The sequence below is a fragment of the Conger conger genome, chromosome 11 (genome assembly GCF_963514075.1).
Source record: "Conger conger chromosome 11, fConCon1.1, whole genome shotgun sequence".
In the NCBI taxonomy this organism is placed as follows: domain Eukaryota; kingdom Metazoa; phylum Chordata; class Actinopteri; order Anguilliformes; family Congridae; genus Conger; species Conger conger.
The window spans coordinates 25,823,333-25,845,635 of record NC_083770.1 but is presented as its reverse complement, the minus strand read 5'-3'; the positions used below and the strand labels follow the sequence as shown (position 1 = coordinate 25,845,635).

The window sequence follows — 22,303 nt, the reverse complement described above, 5'->3', positions numbered from 1 at the left end:
ATCTCAAGACAATGTGCAACCAAATGCTATAGTTTAATTACGCAGCCGAAAAGGTGTTACTTTAATTTGTCACTTCTATACCAATCCCTTATTGGGTTCATTGATGAGCTGAAGTTATACTGAATTTTCTTGCACACAGATGTGGGTAACGCATTTTCTCTGCAACTATGTTACGAATACTGGTCTGACATAGTTGTACTTGGGCTCATCATGTTGGAGAGCCTATACGAAATGTCGATAAAATGTCTATGTACAAGTACTTTTTTGAGCTATCCAACGGCAAAATGGACAACAATGATAATTGCCACGGAGAAATTTTAAGTAAACAATGGACATGTTACTAAATAAGGAACTGTTGTCACTGAAGCAATAGCATCTTAAAATAGGTTATACAGATAGTGTTAACACTTTCAAACGGTATATCCTGTTACCATAGTGATTGAAAATTGAAAATCACCCTGAAAGAAATTTACGCAAAAAAAAAAAAAAAGTCTTAAAAACGTTGAGACTTAAGGGGTTACGCTTTCATATAGAAGGGCACGCTTTCATAGAGATCTAAAAGCAAATCCATGTTTGTTTGTTTTTTAATCACTTTCTAACCTTTTTTACGAAAAGGTCACTTCTAAAAAGGGCATCAAAAGCATCTTCATCTCTATTCATGCTATGTCTATAGCAAGAATAGCAAGAAATGAATCCATTTTACAAATGAGGAATAGCTTTTTCTTAAAGAAAGTGCACTGTCCCTGATAAATAAAATATTCATGATTCACTTCCAACTCCAAGATCCTGTGGTAGACAGCTAAAATAACAATAACTTTGTCAATATCCAAATATTTATGGACCCGATTGTATCTTGTTGGTTTTCTGAATGGATAAAATGGCATACGTTTGCATTTTTTTCCCCACATTTTAGACATCATTGAAATTTAGCTGATTTTACTGAAGATATTTCAGTCATTTATTTCATGATAGTGGTTTGAAAAATATGATTTCACATCCATCTAAATAAAAAATATATTACATTACCGGCATTTGGCAGACGCTCTTATCCAGAGTAACTTACAGTTGATTAGACTAAGCAGGAGACAATCTTCCCCTGGAGCAATGCAGGGTTAAGGGCCTTGCTCAAGGGCCCAACGGCTGTGCGGACCTTATTGTGGCTACACCGGGATTAGAACCACTGCCCTTGTATGTCCCAGTCATTTACCTTAACCACGCTACAGGCCACCCTATTATATAGTTGTTGAATTTTCGTTATTTTTTGGGGGGGCTTAGAGTTAAATAATCACAATTTGCTATCCATTTGAATGAGAGATATTTTTACTTTTTGGTCATAAAAGAATAGTATGGATGTTGTGCAGCTTTCCCACTGAAACACATTTTCCTCTAGTTTCTTGAAACACATTCTATTCATTAATTTCACTGTGGTTGTTGCATTAACATGTTTAAATATCATTCTCAATGGAACATGGACTGAAGTAAAAAGAGCTGTTCAGGGTTTTATTTTCTCTTGTCATCTTGCTAAATCTGTAATCCTACTTTGTAGAACAGAGGGCCCTTATCAGTGGATAGGCCGTGGATGTTGCCGTGTTCGTAAAGCAAAAGCCCAATTATAAATATACAAAAGTAAATATACAAATGACACAGATGAGAACATCTTTATTCCTCCATTAAGAAAGTTGCCAAAATTCCTACAACCTTGGGAATTAGTTAATATCACAGTATACAAACTGCATTTTTGATTTGCATCCATTCTCAGTATTTACAGTTAAAGGCTTGCCATCCATTTACAAATCAACTGCATATTATACAAACTGCATACGTTACAGTGAGAATCTTTTTAAATTACAATGGCTTGAGCTAACTGAGTGTGGGTAAGACATGAGGGAGCTTTACTCATAACAACCAATCAGCACCATGTCCACCTGCTAAACTCAAAATGGAAAGACTGCCAATGCATTTAGAAATATTGCCAGTAAGTGTGAAACAAATAAAATAAATAATAATCACAAGTAAACCTTCTGCAAAGAAGAGTGGAGTAAAATTCCCCCACAGTGATGTGAAAAATGTATATCAAATTAGAAGAATTTTGTAGCAGTTATTGCTGCTATTGGTGGTTCAACCGGGGGCAATTACTTTGATAATTTTGCTCATTAAATAAATGAAATGATTTTTGTCTGTTTTGTGTTTATTCAGGTTCCCGTTATCTAATATTTGTCTAAAGATCTGAAACCATTCAGTGTGACAAATATACAATAATGGAGGAAATCAGGAGGGGGGGGGGGACTTTTTCATGGCACCAGCATTCTCTTCACACTTAGCATTACTTTTACATTCACTAGCAATGCTTTTACATATATAATGGCAAGCAGACTTTTACATTTACCAGAAACATTTATCACCGATGGATTTACAGCTACCAGTAAGGTTTTTCATTGACCAGAAATTCACTTTACATTTTCCAGAAATGTCTTTTCATCCACTGATAAGCAGGTTTACATTGCATGCACCAGAAACCTGATTCACATTTAAAAACAAATCATTTGCATTCACACCAGAATTTTTATCTATTATTTTGGGTAAATTTGATTTTAACTTTGTTGCCCATGATTATTTTTTTGTTCACGAAAAGGAAGACAAAGAAACAATATAATTATTCGTAAGGAAGTAATCTGAGCGCAACAGGGCTCTTAAATTGTTGGCTTTCCTATGCTATCTTCTAATCACTGTGGACAAATGTGTGGTCAGAAACAGGCCAGACACTTTCTGACCGTGGTTTAGTGTCCGCCACTACAGGTTGAGTCACTTGCTTTCGAGAGTTACCACTAATGTCTGATTACTGTGTATGAGTCTACAGTGTAACAATGACGTGCTTCACCGTCCACGCCTCATGACCACAGCTCCGATGTTAGTTATGCCAGCAACTTCCACCGACCTAACATTCTGTCACATCCAACAATGTCCACTGCTCCAATGACATACTGTTGCTAAGGTATGTCAACTTTGTAAACTATTTTATGCTGCCTTGCTCATCAAGTCCAGTCATATCAAATCGCAGCCGGTAACAGCTACTAGTAACACTAATAGCCTAAAACAGACTCATCTGAGAACCTTTCAACAAAGTACCACGGTTTAAGACTTATACAGCCCAACATTTTATCAACAACTTGTGTGTCAAGTGCATCTGTACATGTATGTTTAAATGACTGATTAGAATATACCTTGCTAGTGTGTTACCACTCCCCACTTTAGTAAATACAAACTAATTGCAATCCACTACAATCTCCCTTGACCTGAGTCTGAAACTCCTGCAGCTAACTGTATTATGGCCCAGTGAAGTAAAGTACCACGGTGATCCAGTTATTTCCAGCTTATCTGCACGGGTGTGAGTGTATTCCTATAGGGTCTACACGGGAGTCTTGCTGTACATGAGTGCTATCTGCTCTTGGAAGGCCCTGCGGATAGCCACACGTCTGCTCTTCAGGGTTGGGGTGAGCAGACCGTTGCTGATGCTGAAAACCTCTGGGTGCAGGTAAATGTCCTTCACCTGGGAGAGAAGGCCCAAAAACAGCATCAACACCTCATTACTCCTGCAGGTACTCATGTTTCATTCTGCAGGACAGGCTGTGAAAACAACGTCCCGATTGTTAGCAGCCTGCCACTGCACACTCAAGCTCAGGTCACCCCATCTCCCTATAGCTCAGTCCATTGTACGCTAGCTCCCCCAGACGGGCCCCACACAATCTGTACCAGACCTTTCCTGACTTGGTTCAAGTAATGTTTCTGTTGCTGGCATTTTAACAATAAGGAGCACTGTTCGGTTTAATTATTCGAGAGAAATGAGGGGTTGTGTACCTGTTCGAATGATTTCAGTCCTGCGTCTTTCCCGACCGATCTCATGTCCTCCAGCACAGCTTTCTTCACGTCCTGGGGGATGGGGGGGAGAATGAGGTAGGGCTATGAGACAGGGCTATGAGACAGGCTTTCAAGTAGTGGCAGTAGCCCTGAGTATCATAAGCACACACACTTTTGACTGTTGTTAAGTAGCAGGAAAAGAAGTGGGGCCAGAGACATTTACTGCAAATCTGTATTTCTTAATAAACCAGGGTTAGCTGGATAAACCAAGTTAGTTGGATAAGTGCACTAAGTAAAACATGGAACCCTCATTAAAAAAAAAAATTTTTTTAATAAAAATTAAAAAAAAAACCTGTTCCGGGTTTTACTCAGCACAATTAGCCATCAACCTCAGTAATCCTGCTTTGTGGAAAAAAACCCCAGGAAAAATGTATTTGCACCAAACGTTGTTAATGGCGACTGTGAGGTTTAATGCGGACACATGACCAGTGACCTGGCCATGACCACCTCTCCAGGCCTGGTGTAAGTGCATTCACACTGCGGCACTAACAGGGTTCTGGCAGAGCTCTCCGTACGATCCCACGATGCCCTGCTCTTTGGCCCACTCCACAAACACCTCAGGGTCGGGCACAACGATGCCAATCAGATGAGACTGCCAATAGCAAACACAAAGACAAACACACAGGACATAACTGAAGGCTGTTTTAAACTGCACTTCTGCATGGTCAGCACAGGTTGTGTGATTTGCGCTGTGTGCACCACTCAGGAACGGGCAGAACAATTTATACCTGAACAACATGTTTCACAAGTCGAGTAATCACATTTCTGGTATAAAATATAAAGTATTTTTAATATTTATTTATTGATAAAGTAAGTACCTTCACTCCATATCTGTTGTTTAAAATTCACAACATGAAGTTAACTAATATAATACAAATAGCACACATTATTGAGGAGGTACGCAACATCTCAGCGGACGTGGTTAGCGCTGCTACATTCCACCCAACCGGTATGCAGCCCCATTTTTACATGTCCTCCGCAGAAGCCCTTCATCACCCCGAAGAGTTAATCAGTGTCAGCGTGTCACAGAGTGCTTACTACACCACTCCGTTAATGCCGAGGTTAAATCACGCATGGGTCTGATGCGTGCGCGTCAGGGCAGATCAGTGCCGATGACAGATTGCGGGTATGATAATGCACTACAGATGATCAGTGTTAAATGAATTGTGTGAGATTCCCAAAGTGATTTATCCCCAGACTGTGTATGAGGATAAGACAGTAATGGTATTGTGATGTGATGATTTCACGCACTACCTGCAGGCTGTCTCCGTGCACAAACACCTGCAGCACGGGCACACAGCGCGTGTACACGTTCTCGATCTTCTCCGGGGCAATGTATTCGCCCTGCGACAGCTTGAAGATGTGCTTCTTCCGATCGATGATTCGCAGGGTGCCGTTCTGATTAACGCACCGCCACGGAGAGGAAGAACGAATGGTGTGTCAGTACTATCAGCCAGGATATCAAACAGGTACGATGTGTCATAATAATAATATCATTACAGGCAATAACTCAATGCTTTCAACAACTTATTTTTCTTCTCCTTTTCCTTTACCATTGTTCTATTTCATCTTATTTTGTAATTAAATATTTACTGTAGTATGTATTTCATGCCAATAAAGCATATCGGATTTGAATTTGAATTTGATACCTGTGGCTTGACTATATCAAACCGCAGATATCTACCCATTTGAAAAGCAGGTGGCAGGTATGAACAGCTGAGGGTGCGAGGTAGCATTAGGCATCGACAAGGTGAATAATAATCTGTGTGAGAGTTACTGTGGGCAGGCTCACCGGCAGCCACTGTCCCACATCACCAGTGTGCAGCCAGCCCTCACTGTCCAGAGCCTCTGCTGTTCTCTCCTCATCCCGCAGGTACCCCCGAAACACACTGGGGCCCTGAATGCAGATCTACACCACAGAGAGAGAGACCACATTAATGCAGATCTGCACCACAGAGAGGGAGAGACCACATTCACATATTCTAATGCACCTACTCCTATTTATATTTACCAATGTATTTCATGCCAATAAAGTAATTTGAGTGAGAGAGAGAAGGAGAGAAAGAGAAAAGAAGGAGACAAACAGAAAGAGAGATAGAGAAAGACACAGAAGTTGTATTATTATTTTGTACATTATTGTACCACACAGTACGTCAAACCCTCTTTTCACAACCTGCTCCATTGTTCTTGTGTATACGTCTCTCCATGTCAATATCTCACCTCTCCCTCTCCGTTCTTAGCGTAGTAGCTCATCTCAGGAATGTCGGCCAGTTTCACAATAGCACAGGGCAGGGGGGCGCCAACATGACCTGAGAGATGGGCAGAGTGAGCCACATACATCATCACACAGACCAGCGGCCATCATTATTATTACATTATGACAGTAACACAGCCAGCCAGCAGAGGGCGATGAGTGACCAGCTACCCGCAGTCCAGTCTCCAGGCATGGAGAATGTGCATCCAGCTGTGCATTCAGTTTGCCCGTAGCCCTCGAATATCTGCACAAAACACACAATAAGCGTCATTACACACAGACACGGGCACAGTTTGAAAGACACAGACTACCATATACAGTGTCCCCCATAACATTTGGGACAAAACATTTTTTTCTTAATTTGGCCGTATTCCTATCTCCAATTGAACAGACATGTGGTTAAAGTGCAGATCCTCTGCTTTTATTTAAGGGTATAACACATTGTATTGGAGTGGTCTAGGACACAGACAGACACTGAGGGACAGACGGCAGCCTCACCAGACAGCCCAGCGTAGCCCTAAGGAAGGACAGCACGGTGGGCGAGATGGGCGCAGAGGCAGTGAGAATGAACCTCAGATTCCCTCCGAGGTTGGCCTGTAAATCAGAGATAGAGAGAGACAGAGACAGAGAGAGAGAGAGAGAGAGAGAGAGAGACAGACGGACAAACAAACGGTGACAAACACAGAGAGGGTAGATATTTATATAACATAACTTATAACTTATAATCGCAACTCTGTTAAAAAGTGTTGAATCCAAACTTCCAAGCTGGACGTTGACTTTCAGTTTGCAGGTGTCGGGGTGTGTGAGCCAGTTGTGCTCAGTGTGTCTCTGGCATTCGCGGCTGACCTGGATCTTGTTGAAGACCAGCCGGTCCCACAGGCTGTTGTTCCGCACCACACCGCTGCTCAGCTCCGCCTGCTTCCTCCTCACCGCGTACTGCAGCACCACCCGCCGCAGGGGAGAGGTCACCGAGCCCACAATCTGCACACACACAGGTCTACGTGAACACACACACACGCTTTCATTCTCTAAGACCAGTGTTACGTTGTGTAACCACTCAATGTCAATAGCCATACATGTCATATAGCACCTGCTGTAAAGTCCAGCTATGACCAGCATGAAATTATTAGCTACCAGCCGTTAGCTCGAGCTGGACAAACCACGTTAAGCGTGGAGCTCTTCTGATCTGGTCAGCCAGCTACCAGCTGTTTCAAAACATATCTTGAGCTGTTCTTTTGAGCAGGGTAAGAATAGGATATACAGTTATATATCATCGCTCTGAATGAATGTCTCTTTGTATCTGTGCAGCACCAGTGACTCATCAGTCAGGCGACAGGACTACAGTAAACGGCCCAGTAAAAACACGGAGGGTGTGAGCGGGTCAGCTGACCTTGTCGTAGATGCGGTTGAGGAGACGCGGGACCACGGGGAAGAAGGTGGGCTTCAGCGTCTTGATGTCGTCCATCAGCAGCGAGATGTCCCCCTGGTAGAAGCCCACCCGTGCCCCGTGACAGAACATGGACACCTGGGGACGGCAGAGCGACAGAAGGGAGGTTTGAGACGGAAACGCCCTGAGTGGGAGACCTCGTGCGGCTGCGGGGTCGGGGGGCTGCATCACCTGGATCATGCGCTCGAACATGTGGGCCAGGGGCAGGTACGAGATGGACACGTCCTCCTGCCGGATCACGAAGGAGCCCTGAGAGAGAGAGAAGAGGGAGACCGTCTGCTCTTCTTCTTCTGTTTTCAAACCAGGTTTCTCTTCAGTAACAGAAGAAATACACTGTGGGAGACTGAGTAGTAGCCTAGGCGATGAGATTAGGAATGCATGCAGCAGGAATTAAATATACACTTCTGTGATTTTGAAGGGAAAATAAACAATATATTATAAATAAGCAGATGGGGGGGAAGGCAATGACCAATTGACTGACCTCCAGAATCTTGATGACAGAGGAGGTGTTTGACGCAATGTTGCCGTGGGTAATCATGGCTCCCTTAGGCTTTCCTAAGAAGCACACAGATGATGCGTGACATCGCATATTCACGGCTGGTTGTGTTATAAACAGCACATTCTCAGTGTAGAGTCCATAGTACAGGCTAAAATATTCTTAAATTCAATTTTATTTGTATTAGAAGACACAAAGACACTTTACAGAGTAAGAGAAGGGGAAAAAATAGGCAAAAACCATGCCTGAACACCCAAATAGCATGCATTTGAGGTAAAACTATGTTTTGTGTGCTGTGCTCAGTGTGTGATGTTTTGTGAGCTGTGCTCAGTGTGTGATGTTATGTGTGCTGTGCTCAGTGTGTGATGTTTTGTGTGCTGTTGTGTGCTGTGCTCAGTGTGTGATGTTATGTGTGTTGTGCTCAGTGTGTGATGTTGTTTGCTGTGCCCAGTGTGATGTTATGCATGCTGTGCTCAGTGTGTGATGTTTTGTGAGCTGTGCTCAGTGTGTGCTGTTTTGTGAGCTGTGCTCAGTGTGTGATGTTATGTGTGCTGTGCTCAGTGTGTGATGTTTTGTGAGCTGTGCTCAGTGTGTGATGTTTTGTGTGCTGTGCTCAGTGTGTGATGTTTTGTGTGCTGTGCTCAGTGTGTGATGTTTTGTGTGCTGTGCTCAGTGTGTGATGTTTTGTGTGCTGTGCTCAGTGTGTGATGTTTTGTGTGCTGTGCTCAGTGTGTGAGGCATACCTGTGGTCCCGCTGGTGAAACACACCACCGCCAGGTCCTCTGGTTTGGGCGGCTGTAAGACAGAGAGACAGACTGTGACAGACACACAGACACAAGACTGACAGACTGAGCTCGAGGAGAAAGCAAATAGACCAGTGTGTGTCGGGTGGGAGAGAGTGTGTGTGTGAGTGTGTATGCAAGACTTACCACGGGATCTTTCAGATTCTGTCGCCCGAGTTCCTGCAAATCAAAACAAACATGCACACACAAGCAATTAATCTCATGTAATACCCTGTACACAGACAGTGAAATTTAATTCCGAGAGATTTGTGAGTCAGCTGATTTTTTTGTTTCAAATTCCTCTGATTTAACCAGTGTAATTACATGATGAATTATCCCTCTATATGTATAATTGTGCACTTCTCAAAAATAAGTTGCAGTAATAGATAAATCTTGAGCACAAATGTAATCTTACAGAAGTGTGGAGAAGGAATTTAATTTAAATTTGCTGTCCCTGCTCGATATTATAGTACCATTTATCTGGAGCTATGAGCCACAATGACTTTTAAATGTGATTTAAGGTAGCATTCCTTTAAACTTTATTGATCAGTTTTTGGAAAAATTACAAAATCTTTCAAATGATTTTACCTACAAACTTCACATCAGTACTGAAACAGACTCCAGACAGCTTCAATAGACAAACATACAGCCAGTCTTTTGAAAACATTGATGTGCACCTTTTCAAAATACACACAACCTTTTCAACCCTACCTAACTGACAAAACCCAGTGCTAGATAAATGATGTGCAGTACAAGTATTTACTGTCAAATAATTGCTTGAAATAGAGAATTAAGCTTACTATTCAAACAGTAACCCTATAACAGAGCACCTGTCATTCAATCTTCATATTTACAGAAGATTCACAGCACAGCAGAATCAATTACCATGAATAGATTAGCATGTTTGCCAAGAGACCAAATGTATACATTAACATTTTGGAAGAAAATATGAACAGAGCACTGTGAGGCTGCTTGTATTGCTTCAGACTTCTCAAACATTTGGGACGTCATACTGTTGTACTCACCATAATCTGGGCCAGAGATACTATCTCCACCCCGCAGTTCTTGCCTCTCTCCACCAGGGCAGTGCTGTAGGCATTAAAGAGGACCAGGCAGGAGAGCGTCGGGGTCACTCCGTTCTCTTTGTTGCTCAGCAGTGAGTTGGCCTTCTCTTCCCGGTCACAAATCACCAGCGAGATCTCCGCTGTGAGAGGATAATAATGATCTCTGCGTCTTTATATCAGTTATATATCGTGGAGCACGAGCTTCAATAGGAATGTGTTGCAGTAGTATTTGTTGTCAGGCACTGTGATTGTTGTGTGATGTGTTCTCACCCAGGTTGAGGATGTGCACCATGGCTTCCAAGCCCAGTGTGTCATACAGTGGTACCACAGCCATGGAGAAGGTATAACAGGCCAGTTCTGCAATTACCCACTGCAGCCAACAAGGGGGAGACAGAGAGACACGGTTGCAGTCGATCATCACTTGGTCACATTCTGTCAGTTACTTTTTCACTGCTCTGCTTGAGTGGCCCAATCTGCTCCAAAAACAATTACTCACACCAGCAGGGGAGCCTGTGAGTCAAACCGTATCCACACTAACAGATGAGGAAGGATGAGGGGGGGAAGAGGGGAAAAGAGGAGAGAAGAGAGGAGGAGCAGTATGGAGGAGGAGGATGTACCTCTGGCCTGTTCTGTGCAAAGATGCTGACGAACTGCTGAGGGTTGGGCTTGCAACCTTTCGCTAGGAGACCAGAGCCTAGCACCTGTGCCTGTTCAGCCACCTGAACCAGGAGAGGGAGAGGGAGAGAGGGAGAGGGAGAATTACAGAGCAGCAGGTAGGAGCAGTAATCAGAGTAATCAGTGCAGTTGATAAGTGCAGGGGACCAGGGGATGTGTTATCCTCCTCCTCCTCACCTCTGTGTAGGAAATCCACTGGTATGGCTCTCCTGGCGCCCGGAATCCCAGACACGGCCCGTCCCCTGGTCGCCATGACAATACAACTGATTTCAGAACGAGGGGCTCCAAGAGATCAGACTGCCCCTTTTCAGGGTCAGGTCACTACATGTCTCAGTACCATACACAGAAAATACATCAGCAGATACAATAAAACACAGATTCAACACAGTAACAGAATAGACAGCTGTGCAGGAAGGCCAAATACACTACGATGAGAATGAGACAACCCAATACACCAAAGACACGGCAATTCTAATTCTAGTGGCAAGTAGAAGCAGAGACAAAGGAAAATTTTTAAAGGTATTCAGAAATTCTTATTTTGCTAACAGATGCAAAAGGAGAAATCACAGCAATGTAATTGTCTTCAGAATCAAAACGGTCTTCAGAATCTATGAAACCGGAATGAACAGGGGCCATTATCTGAACAGAACAGACGTAGGCTTATTTCAGGAACGAGCCAGATTGATTTAATGATTCTCAAATGACTCAACAGTCAAAGAGGGCTCCAACCAAACAAAAACACCAGAGGATGTAATAGGTATACAGATATTCTACAATGCTGAAACCTACACGAGAAAGGACATTCAACAGAAATAAAATGAATACAATTTTCAAAATAGTTTGACTGTAACATGTTTTTGTCATCCAAAACACCTTTTTTACTGTTTATTATATGAAAAATACTTTACATTTTACTCTAAATACCGTGTCTCAGGAGGGGATGTAACTTAATACAGTTACAGTGCATCCGGAAAGTATTCACAGCGCTTCACTTTTCCCACATTTTGTTATGTTACAGACTTATTCCAAAATGGAATAAATTCATTTTTTTCCTCAAAATTCTACACACACCACCCCATAATGACAACATGAAAGAAGTTTTTTTTTTGAAGTTTTTGCTAATTTATTAAAAATAAAAAAATAAAAAATCTCATGTACATATGTATTCACAGCCTTTGCTCAATACTTTGTTGATGCACCTTTGGCAGCAATTACAGCCTCAAGTCTTTTTGAATATGATGCCACAAGCTTGGCACACCTATCTTTGGGCAGTTTCGCCCATTCCTCTTTGCAGCACCTCTCAAGCTCCATCAGGTTGGATGGGGAGCGTCGGTGCACAGCCATTTTCAGATCTCTCCAGAGATGTTCAATTGGATTCAAGTCTGGGCTCTGGCTGGGCCACTCAAGGACATTCACAGAGTTGTCCTGAAGCCACTCCTTTGATATCTTGGCTGTGTGCTTAAGGTTGAAAGATGAACCGTCGCCCCAGTTCCTGCCGCTGAAAAACATCCCCACAGCATGATGCTGCCACCACCATGCTTCACTGCAGGGATGGTATTGGCCAGGTGATGAGCGGTGCCTGGTTTCCTTCAAACATGACGCATGGCATTCACGCCAAAGAGTTCAATCTTTGTCTCATCAGACCAGAGAATTTTGTTTCTCATGGTCTGAGAGTCCTTCAGGTGCCTTTTGGCAAACACCAGGCGGGCTGCCATGTGCCTTTTACTAAGGAGTGGCTTCTGTCTGGCCACTCTACCATACAGGCCTGATTGGTGGATTGCTGCAGAGATTGGTTTATTGGTTTATTGGGATCCCCATTAGCTGTTACCGAGGTAACAGCTACTCTTCCTGGGGTCCACCTTAAAAACATAAAAGTATACTCATGCTTTCACTTATAAGCATACATTAATACATTACAGTAATCATCTTATCCTCCCCCCCCCCCCCACACCCCCAAAAACAAACACAAAACACCTTTACAGTATAACAGAACATTTCAAACACATTTAAATAAAACCATTTATCAATTTATTTTGCAGGCCTGTACCCAAGAATAACCTCTTTAGTTTCTTTTTAAAACTTACTTTACTTGTTGCTTGAGTAATCAAGCATGGCAACCTATTCCAAAGAGAGATAGCTCTATACATACCCGTTTTTTTCATTGCATTGGTTCTAGGTTGAGGCATTGTAACATGACCCATTCTCGCTTGTCTTGTTTCATGATCATGCCTGTCCTTAGAAAATGTTATTTTTGAGTACAGGCAATACAGGTTGTTTTAAAACACAAATATTTCTGAACAAGACCAGGAGACTGCATGTCAATCTGTCTTCCACCTTCAGCCAGGAAAGATCTGCATGCATTTTATTGACACTTTCTCTCATTGAACAGCTGAGGGCGAGACGTGCTGCTCTATTCTGCACTAACTGGAGCTTGTGCAGCTCTTTGTTTGCGGCATTGGACCAGATTGCAGGACAGTAGTCAAGATGAGACAATACCAAGGCCTGTATGACCTGCAGAGTGGTGCTTGGAGTCAGGAAAGAGGAGCATCTTCTTAACATAGATATTCCGCTCCCCATTTTACCAACTATCTTATCTATGTGTTTATGCCACGATAGATGCCCATCAAGAATAACCCCCAGAAGTTTAGCCTCAGTGACCTGTTCTATAGATGGTTGTCCTTCTGGAAGGTTCTCCTCTCTCCACAGAGGAACACTGAAGCTCTGACAGATTGACCATCGGGTTCTTGGTCACCTCCCTGACTAAGGCCCTTCTCCCCCGATTGCTCAGTTTAGACGGGCAGCCAGCTCTAGGAAGAGTCCTGGTGGTTCCAAACTTCTTCCATTTACGGATGATGGAGGCCACTGTGCTCATTGGGACCTTCAAAGCAGCAGAATGCTTTCTGTGCCCTTCCCCAGATTTGTGCCTCGAGACAATCCTGTCTCGGAGGTCTACAGACAATTCCTTTGACGTCATGCTTGGTTTGTGCTCCGACATGCACTGTCAACTGTGGGACCTTATATAGAGAGGTGTGTGCCTTTCCAAACCATGAATTTACCACAGGTGGACTCCAATTAAGCTGTAGAAACATCTCAAGGTTGATCAGTGGAAACAGGATGCACCTGAGCTCAATTTTGAGCTTCATGGCAAAGGCTGTGAATACTTATGTACATGTGATTTCTAATTTTTTTTTATTTTTATAAATTTGCAAAAATCTCAAAAAAAAACTTTTTTCACGTTGTCATTATGGGGTGTTGTGTGTAGAAATTGGAGGGAAAAAATGAATTTATTCCATTTTGGAATAAGGCTGTAACATAACAAAATGTGTCGAAAAGTGAAGCGCTGTGAATACTTTCCGGATGCACTGCACATGTGCGGCTCATTAAGACGGCAGTGAATTTAAGAACCCCTCAGAGTACTAGAGGAGAGAGCATTAGTGTTATGACCAGAGCTCCAGTAAGAGCTCCAGTAAGAGCCCTGCAGCTGGCAGCTCTGACCTGACACCCCCAGTCCTCTCTGGAACATATCGTAGGCCGTCCTGGTGCCCTCGTAGTAAAAGTCCAACAGAGTGTCATCTTTCAGCAGGGCTGAACGCCGGCAGCTGGGGTCTCCCTGTAATCAAAGAAACACTGTCAAAACTGAACACACACTTTCACACCACTCTCTCAGAACTGAACACACACACTGTCAAAATGCTCTATCAAAACTGAACACACACACTGTTACACCACTCTCTCAGAACTGAACACACACTGTCAAACCACTCCCTCAGAACTGAACACACCAAATGCCAAAATGCATTGTTAGAATTGATAATATCTTCCACATTTACCCTAAGGGAGAACACTTAACTGCACATCTGTCAGGCATACAAACACACCCTCTCACTTACAAACACACATTTTTCTCACATAGGCACTCACGCAAGTACGCACACACACAAGCACACAAACACACACACACACACACACACACGCACACACACAGACACAAAGACACGCACACACACACACGCACATATACAAGCACGCACACGCACACACACACGCGCAAACGCACACACACACGTGCAAACACACACGCACATGCTTCATTGGCAGACATAAAGTCCCCTCTCCCATCCACAGTGGCTCTCCCTCACACGTTGAGCTCCTGCTCTAACCTGTATTGGAATGGACTGGGAGTGCAGGTCGCAGGGAGGCCGGATGGGTCGGGGGCGAGTGACCAGCCAGTAGGCAGTGAGGGAGGCCAGCGCCCCCAGGCCAAGCAGGGAGGAGGGGGACAGGGCGAGCGAGGACAGGGAGAAGGAGGAGGCGTAGGGTAGAGTAGGGAGAAGGCTCCGGAGCTCATCCGCTTCCGGGAAACGCACCCCCCCGCCGGAGCGAAGAGATCGCAACCACTCCTGGAGCTGCATCGCTGGGAAAAAGGGAATTACACACACTCATTGGAGCCATAATCATCTAGACACACTCGCATTGGTACCATAATCATCCCACTCGCATTGGTACCATAATCATCAGGACACACTCTCATTGGTGCCATAATCAACAAGACACACTCTCATTGGTGCCATAATCATGAAAACACACTCTCATTGGTGCCATAATCATCAAGACACACTCTCATTGGTGCCATAATGATCAGGACACACTCTCATTGGTGCCTTAATCATGAAGACACACTCTCATTGGTGCCGTAATCATCCAGACACATGCACTATTTCAATTATACACGCTGGACATTCTACAGAAGGACACTTTACCCACAATGCTACAGTACAAAAAATAATTCATTATCAAAGTGCAGGTAAGTGTGAAATGAGAGTCAAATACAGGGACCCATTACAGTGAATTAATAAAATCCATTTCATAATTATGCTACTCAATTCTGCCATTTCCCTGAAATATGATACATTCAGAGTGGACCCATTATTACATCAAACTCTATTATGAACCATATTAAAGGATAGATGGAATTTCTTTTACAGCATAGGGACTTTGTATCATGATAGTTGAGCTCATCATCTGCCACTACAAAGGACAGCAGGACAGGCAGAAGAGAAGAGAGCCCTTGTTCTCAACATGCACTAAGCCCCAAAACCAGCACCATCCGCACACCAGACACAAGCCACAGGAGAACACATCGACATGAATGGATGGGGGTGTACGGCAATGATGTGGGACCCTGATTCTGATTGGCCAAGAAGGAACAGGCGCTAAGGTTACTCTCGGCCACACCGTGACAGCCACCAGAGAGACACTGAGCATTGTGTTGACAGACAGAGAAAGCTAGAAACGGAGGGAGAAAAGAGGAAAAGTGACAGAAGAAAAAGAATAAAGGAAAAGAAACAATTGGAAAAAAAGAAACAAGATTTGGGGGGTTTGGGGGGAGGGGTGGTGCCATTTGGCCCGGTCTGGTGGTAAAATGGGGTGAGGGGGAGGGAACATTGGAGCGCCAGTCAGGGCAGGATCCCTGTCTATTGGTCTGTCTGCTGTATGTTTTAATGCCAAGCCTGTACTGTTGTCTAAAATGACCTTAAAGTGAATATTTACAGCCCTGAGCAAGAGAGAAAATCACCATAATTGGAAAAAGCAAGAAGCTTGCAAGCATACTTCTGCCTTTCTTTCACCTCACAAAACTTCTAATGGCAAGCCCTCTACTTTCGCACTTTTCCTGCAGTTACAAGCAAATGCCGCCCCCCCCACCTCTCCTCTCCCCTTTTACCACTCCATAGAAACAACTCCACAATCCAATACATCCACCCCCGCCCCCCTCTGCCGCAACCTCTCACCCACTTCCTCCCCCCATTTTCCAAAATAAAGGGGAGAAAGAGTGATGTCACCCCCTCTCCTTCAGTCACTCCACCAAGCGCTCTCTCTCCATCTCCCCCCTTTTAAAGACACAACGCCTACACAGTTCCCCATACTTTCCCTATTGCTCTCTTCTCCTCTGTGGGACAGATGAACCACAAGCATGGGGAGTTTAGTCAGTCTGTGTTAACCGGACACAGGCCCAAATAATATTAAATTCCAATGCCCCATGTAGACAGCACACTCAAAACCTTGCCAAACAGCCCATTACCTTGTGCAGTTGGGGAGCTGAACAAAATGGAAACCTCCAAACAATCTGCAGGACCGGAGAGAGTACATGGAACTGACATCAGCAGGCGCAACAAACATTTGCAGTAGCCGACAAGTGAAACCGAATGATTTCTTTAGAAGGCATACAAATGTATGAATATTTCTTATTTTTTCATAAGGGTGACACAGGAGATTGATTCAAGATCCCTCCTCCATTTCAATGGTTGTTTTCTCCCTCCCTCTCACACTGCAATTTATAAAGTCTATTGTCTGAGCCAGACAGCGAGTATTTCACTGTTCTGGCACACAGTTGCAAAGAGTAAGGGCACAGAGGGAAGACGATAGTGGAATGGAACGGGAGAGAGACACAGCCAAGTTACTCAGACCAACACTAAGCAAAGCTCCATTAATCAGTGTATCGGGAGTAATCGAGTTTACCAAAAACAAAACGCCTACGAAGCTGAGTCATAGCATAGCTACAGGAAGGCATTTCACTTTTTTAATATCGCTACAATCGTAGCTAACATGAAATGGCTGCTAAAATTACTTCCCCTATGCTCCCTCTCTCTGTCTATTGCTTTCTCACACTTGAAGGAATAACTAATCACAGACATAGCAAACATGACACAACTTGAACAAGAATTTGGCAGGAGCGTAATGTGGCCTCCGGAGAAACCAGAAAGGTGTGCATTGCTGACAAAATGCCAAATAATTTGAGACAGCAATGGTAATAAAAGTATGTTTCAGTTCATTCAAAATAACCAGAAACTGCATTCAACTGAATGCAATAAGTAAAACCCAAACTGGAGGGATTATTGGAAAAGAGGCCTGGTTCCTCTTATTTTACAGAAGGTAATGTGGAATGTTTCCTAAAGAGACACATTTGGTTTGTGAAAGGAAGTAACAGGCACTGGAAAGGCACCTGAGAGAGTAACCATAGATTGCTTCCCGAAGGCCCTCTTTAAGCCAGGCAAACATCTAGTTCCTCCACTGGTTGTCCCAATTCCAAAGGACATTTGTTTTTACACTATTAGCAAGCAAGCTCCTAAGCCTTCTCTTTATGCATGTCTTACCTCTGCAGGAGCTCTAGTGGAATTTTACCAGTTGACAGAAAGGGTAAATGCTAACAGTAGCGAAAAATGTAAGCTACTATGACTGAGCAGGCCAATGTGTGTGGTTAGAGAGAGAGGAAAGCACTGTCATTTCTCTTACAAAATGCTCTACTAGTTTTTTCAGTGGAAAGTAATGTCTGGCCTTCATGAACAAATTCCTTCTCACTGTGACTTAAATTAAAATGCACTCGCATTTTGAAAGGGAGCCCTGGGGATTCTCAGGTGTCGCAGACTACTAAAATTGTGCGGGTATAAAAGCTGTTGAAAGGCATTCATCATTTTCAAGGATTCGATCTTTGAACAGCACAGGCAGAACACATATTGTATCAACACAAAGCTATAGATTTTTCATGGCAACAGAAGCATAAATTGGGACTTAGTTGCGGTTGGGGACAACATTTTTCAATAGCAGCTTTTATCTTGACTAATTTTGTGAGAATATACAGCTGGAGAAAATCTGCACCATTCTGAAGTGTTTGAGAAGAACAAATGCTGCAGCAGTGTCTGAATAATCAGTTGTCTGAACATCTACTAAAGCAGTATTTTATTCTTCTGAAGAATAAAGGGTTCCTTATTGACCATTGATTCATATCTTTAGTCTATATGCCATCAAGGCTACTGGATCATAAGCTTATTAACATAATCATAAACTGAAGAAACACCTTCAACTAGAGTCCATCTTTAGGGAATCTGTTGTTTAAAGACAAACATAAACAATGAAGTTGCATTTCAACACCTGCCACAAGCCTGGCTGCACGTTTTTCATTCCATCCCTCTTGCTTGCCAGTCTAGCATGATGACTATAAAGCTAAATTAATGTTAATCAAAGAGATGAGAAGCTAGCCCAGTTAGTTAGCCACCAATGGCTAAAATGAGCTCTTTACATAACAGCAGCTACAATTACAAACCTGTCTAAAATAAACTTGCTAAGTTTAGCACATGCCATGTTAGGCATCCATCCGTACAAACAGGCATGAATGCAACATGGATACTAGGGTGTTTAGAGTCATATCTTATAGCATAGTAACTATATTTAAACTATGGTTTAAACACAGTGACCATATGGTATTAAGTACAGGAACAAATGCAGTTCAAATGCAGCTACAGTAGATTAACCACACTATCTTTTTTAAAAGGCATACAGGATATCAATGGCATTTAAATGCTGAATATTCCATGCTACTGCCACACGCTCCCTCTGGATATCAGTGTAGTTCATTACAAACTATTATTTCTAAATGTTTTAACATTCATTTGTTTACCTGGCCACCTCGCTTGGTACCCACAAACCATAATCACACTGCTGATTATGGGTGGTCTAAAACATTCAAGGTTTATAGAGAGATAATGTAGTATAAAGAAACTTCTCAGTCATTAACCACAGAGAGAAAGTAAATAAATTTCACTGGACGCTGGTCTATCTGGTTAAATATGTAGAAATAAATTAGACATATTTAGCAATAATGGTGATGATGGAAATCAATGTGTCATTAGGGGAAATATCATATCATGTTTACAGCTGAACCTCCCAGTGAACATTTCTGGTGAAGAGTCGTTCAGGTGAAAACCCAAAACCCAACTACATTTGGTTGAAAAGAGAAAGTTTTCAAACCAACTAGGATGCAGGCAGGATATATTGGGCTAAAACCTGAGCTATATTGGGGTTAGCCAAATCTGCTTATGACAAAATGTCTGTCGACTAAGATTACCACCCCTCGAGTCATCTAGATTTCACCTTTTGCTCACTGGTATGCTTGCAAGAACAATGCATTCCCTTCTAACATCTCGATACTGGATACTTACAGGGGCCCAGTTCTCTCTCTTCTTATTAAAACATGCACATTAATTGGAAAATGTTTCTGGCAATAAAAAAAACGATTTAAGCCCATAAAAAGGTTTAATGACAAAAACTGGCCATTTAACCAAACTTGACTTTTCATTTTACAACTATGCAAAGGTGTAAATCTGATTACGTGTGTGGGCTCACTGTGAGAGTGCCATCTTTTGAGGGAAAGAAAAATCAGCTTGGGATGTTGTCAACTGACCAAGAAAGGTAGGAAGAGGGGCGTGAGAAAGAGACGTCACCAAACGCTGAGCCTCTGGACCACGTGCCCAGCACAGTGATCCATGTCCTGAGTTTACAACACTGAACAGCTTTGTTCTACCTGTGTTTAACAGTGAGGACACAAAGCAGTTGGCCACTTAATCCAAACATCACCAATAATGCACTTCTGCTCTATTGTGTCAAAACTGCTCAAAGCACATTTAATACCCAGGATAGTTACATAAGCACTAAGATGAATTCAAATGCATACTCATAACGGGTACTTGTAAGCATCCATTCATGTGGATAGCACTTAAAACCCCCCCCCCACACACACACACATATATATATATATACACACACACATTTAACACAAAATTCAGCTTCACATGCTGGAGAGTCACAAAAACGGAAAGAGTAAGAGGAATGTGTGAGGTTAGAAACAGCAGATGATTACAGGGATAGAGATGGAAACAGTGTGCATGCATGTGTGTGCGAGTGCATGTGTGTGGGAGAGAGAAAGACATAAAGACTAGATGCAATGGGGTAGAAGTGGTTAAAAGTGGTTAAAAGTGGAGAAAAGTTAGTGAAGAAACAGTGAAAGGGGTGGGCACAACAGAAGCAGGAGGTTAATGAGTGAGTGCGAGCTGGTGGGGAGTGAAAGGCCCGGGTGTTTTCCAGCTCCCATTCCCAAATGAAGCGTGAAGAACACAAGCGCAGTCACAATGAGAACCAGGCGAGGGAACAGCAGAGAGGAGAGGAAGAAAGCAGAAGGCCTTTCGCGTCACGGTGAAGGTTTGGGAAAAGGCAGAGATTAACCACCACACCGCTGAATGGAGTCTCAAAGGGAGATTTGGGAAACCTGTTACCTCCCTTCAAATCTCTCACCAGTTTGCAAGTGATGCACAGCCACTGTGTGCACAGGTGTATTTCACAGTGTGTGACCCTGGGAGGTAATATCATTCATATTTCTGCATCCTCATATTCAAATGAAACTTAATAACTAATCACAGAAGAAATTGGAAGCAGTACAGCCCTGTTGCATAGTAATGCTTAAAGCATTTTTCCAGAATTCAAAAATAAAACCTGTTATGCATAATTTTACATGTGTTTATTCATATTGTTATTAGCTAATCGTACACGGAATTGGGAATACAGCGCAGTTGTCTAACAAAAACATATCTGAAACCTTTCAATCTTTACTATAGCATCTTAGAATAGTGAAATACTGAAAATATATATACATATATTTTTTTTTTTTTTACACTGTCCTCCGTTCCTTAACAAGGACTAGCATTAGTGACTGTTAAAGTAGTTCATAGCTCATGCATGACTGGGCAGGTCCAACGCTGCAGTCTTATACAGGGTTACCCCAGACTGTGACTTTGTCTCAGGGTGGCAGCGGCATAACAACACACCCTGTGTTCACAGACACTGCATTCCAACAGCATGGGACACGTCAACATGTTGGCCCCAGTTCCCTCGCACATACAGTGTCCAATAGAAAGAGAGGAACGCATGCCAAGGCACACACGGGCCCAAATTCCCTCTAACCACAACTGAGTGATGAATTTAAACTACTTGCGATTTTAATGTTTCTTACACAATAATCGAGTCTGACAAATGCTGAAAGTAACTAAATAAATGGTATAAGAATTGGGAGAACATTGAACACTTATGTAACATTGTGCGTGCATTGAGCACAAAATATTGAAGATATTCAAAAACGATTTCGTTTAGCCCTATGTAAGTGGCAAAACGCCATCGGATTCATTTCGAAAATTATTCTTGGAGTCAACAGAGCAGACCATCAACAAAAGTCTGATTCAAACAATTTACCGCTGTAGATCATTTCCAGTCTTACGTTCAACTAACCGTTATGACAAAACATATGACCACTTAAGTAGCTTTATGTAGCGTACTCGTATCGGAACTGTAATCTTCCAACAAACTAGCCTATTTACTTTTCTCCACTGCAGACGCTTTGTGATGCTGGTGCACATTGTCCTCAAGCACTGTAAGCTGCCACTGCATCACAGGGCATGAGAGGCGAAAACTCTTCAGTCGTTTCTGCAATACTATCGATGTGTGCAACTTGCAGAGTTGTTCCCACTAACCTGTACGACGGCTCTGTTCGAGAAGCTTTGCCATGTTTCATATTTGTGATGAAAATATGAGGGGCACCGAAATCTTACCTGGGAAAAAATAGGTCACCCGTTTTTCTTTACTTTAGCTCTCAGTTTCTTCTACACAGAGTTGCATAAAAGTCCTTCCCAAACTCTGCAAGCGCCCGGAATCATGGCCCACCCCCCCAATCCTGGAACACCGCCCTCGTTCCCTCCCCCTCCTCCTGCTCTGCCGATTGACGTCATGATAAAAGAGGGACAATTACTTTGGCTAATAAAAACGCCGTCGTCTAATTAAAGTAGTTATTGA

At 42.9% G+C, this 22,303-nt stretch overlaps 1 protein-coding gene across 1 annotated transcript; it reads right to left on the bottom strand.

Moving 5' to 3' along the window:
* Positions 1-1,644: 1,644 nt before the first annotated feature.
* Positions 1,645-22,198, bottom strand: acsl2 (acyl-CoA synthetase long chain family member 2). The gene is made up of 21 exons (XM_061259539.1): positions 22,063-22,198; positions 14,794-15,047; positions 14,129-14,243; positions 10,811-10,875; positions 10,576-10,677; positions 10,229-10,328; positions 9,920-10,098; positions 9,042-9,074; positions 8,856-8,907; positions 8,098-8,171; positions 7,788-7,865; positions 7,560-7,694; positions 7,016-7,150; positions 6,668-6,763; positions 6,341-6,413; positions 6,136-6,224; positions 5,708-5,824; positions 5,170-5,313; positions 4,406-4,507; positions 3,856-3,927; positions 1,645-3,547 (listed from the first exon to the last, which is right to left on the bottom strand). The coding sequence occupies exons 2-21, from the start codon at positions 15,043-15,045 to the stop codon at positions 3,407-3,409; spliced, it is 2,154 nt and encodes a 717-aa protein (XP_061115523.1). The 5' UTR covers positions 15,046-15,047; positions 22,063-22,198; the 3' UTR covers positions 1,645-3,406.
* Between the last annotated feature and the right edge of the window lie 105 nt (positions 22,199-22,303).

Coding starts and splice junctions, on each gene's coding strand:
- acsl2 (XM_061259539.1), bottom strand. CDS start 15,045: ATGCAGCTCCAGGAGTGGTTGCGATCTCTTCGCTCCGGCGGGGGGGTG. Junction 8,908..9,041: donor AGAATCTGAAAGATCCCGTG/GTAAGTCTTGCA, acceptor TCTGTCTTACAG/CCGCCCAAACCAGAGGACCT. Junction 5,825..6,135: donor CTAAGAACGGAGAGGGAGAG/GTGAGATATTGA, acceptor TCTGTGGTGTAG/ATCTGCATTCAGGGCCCCAG.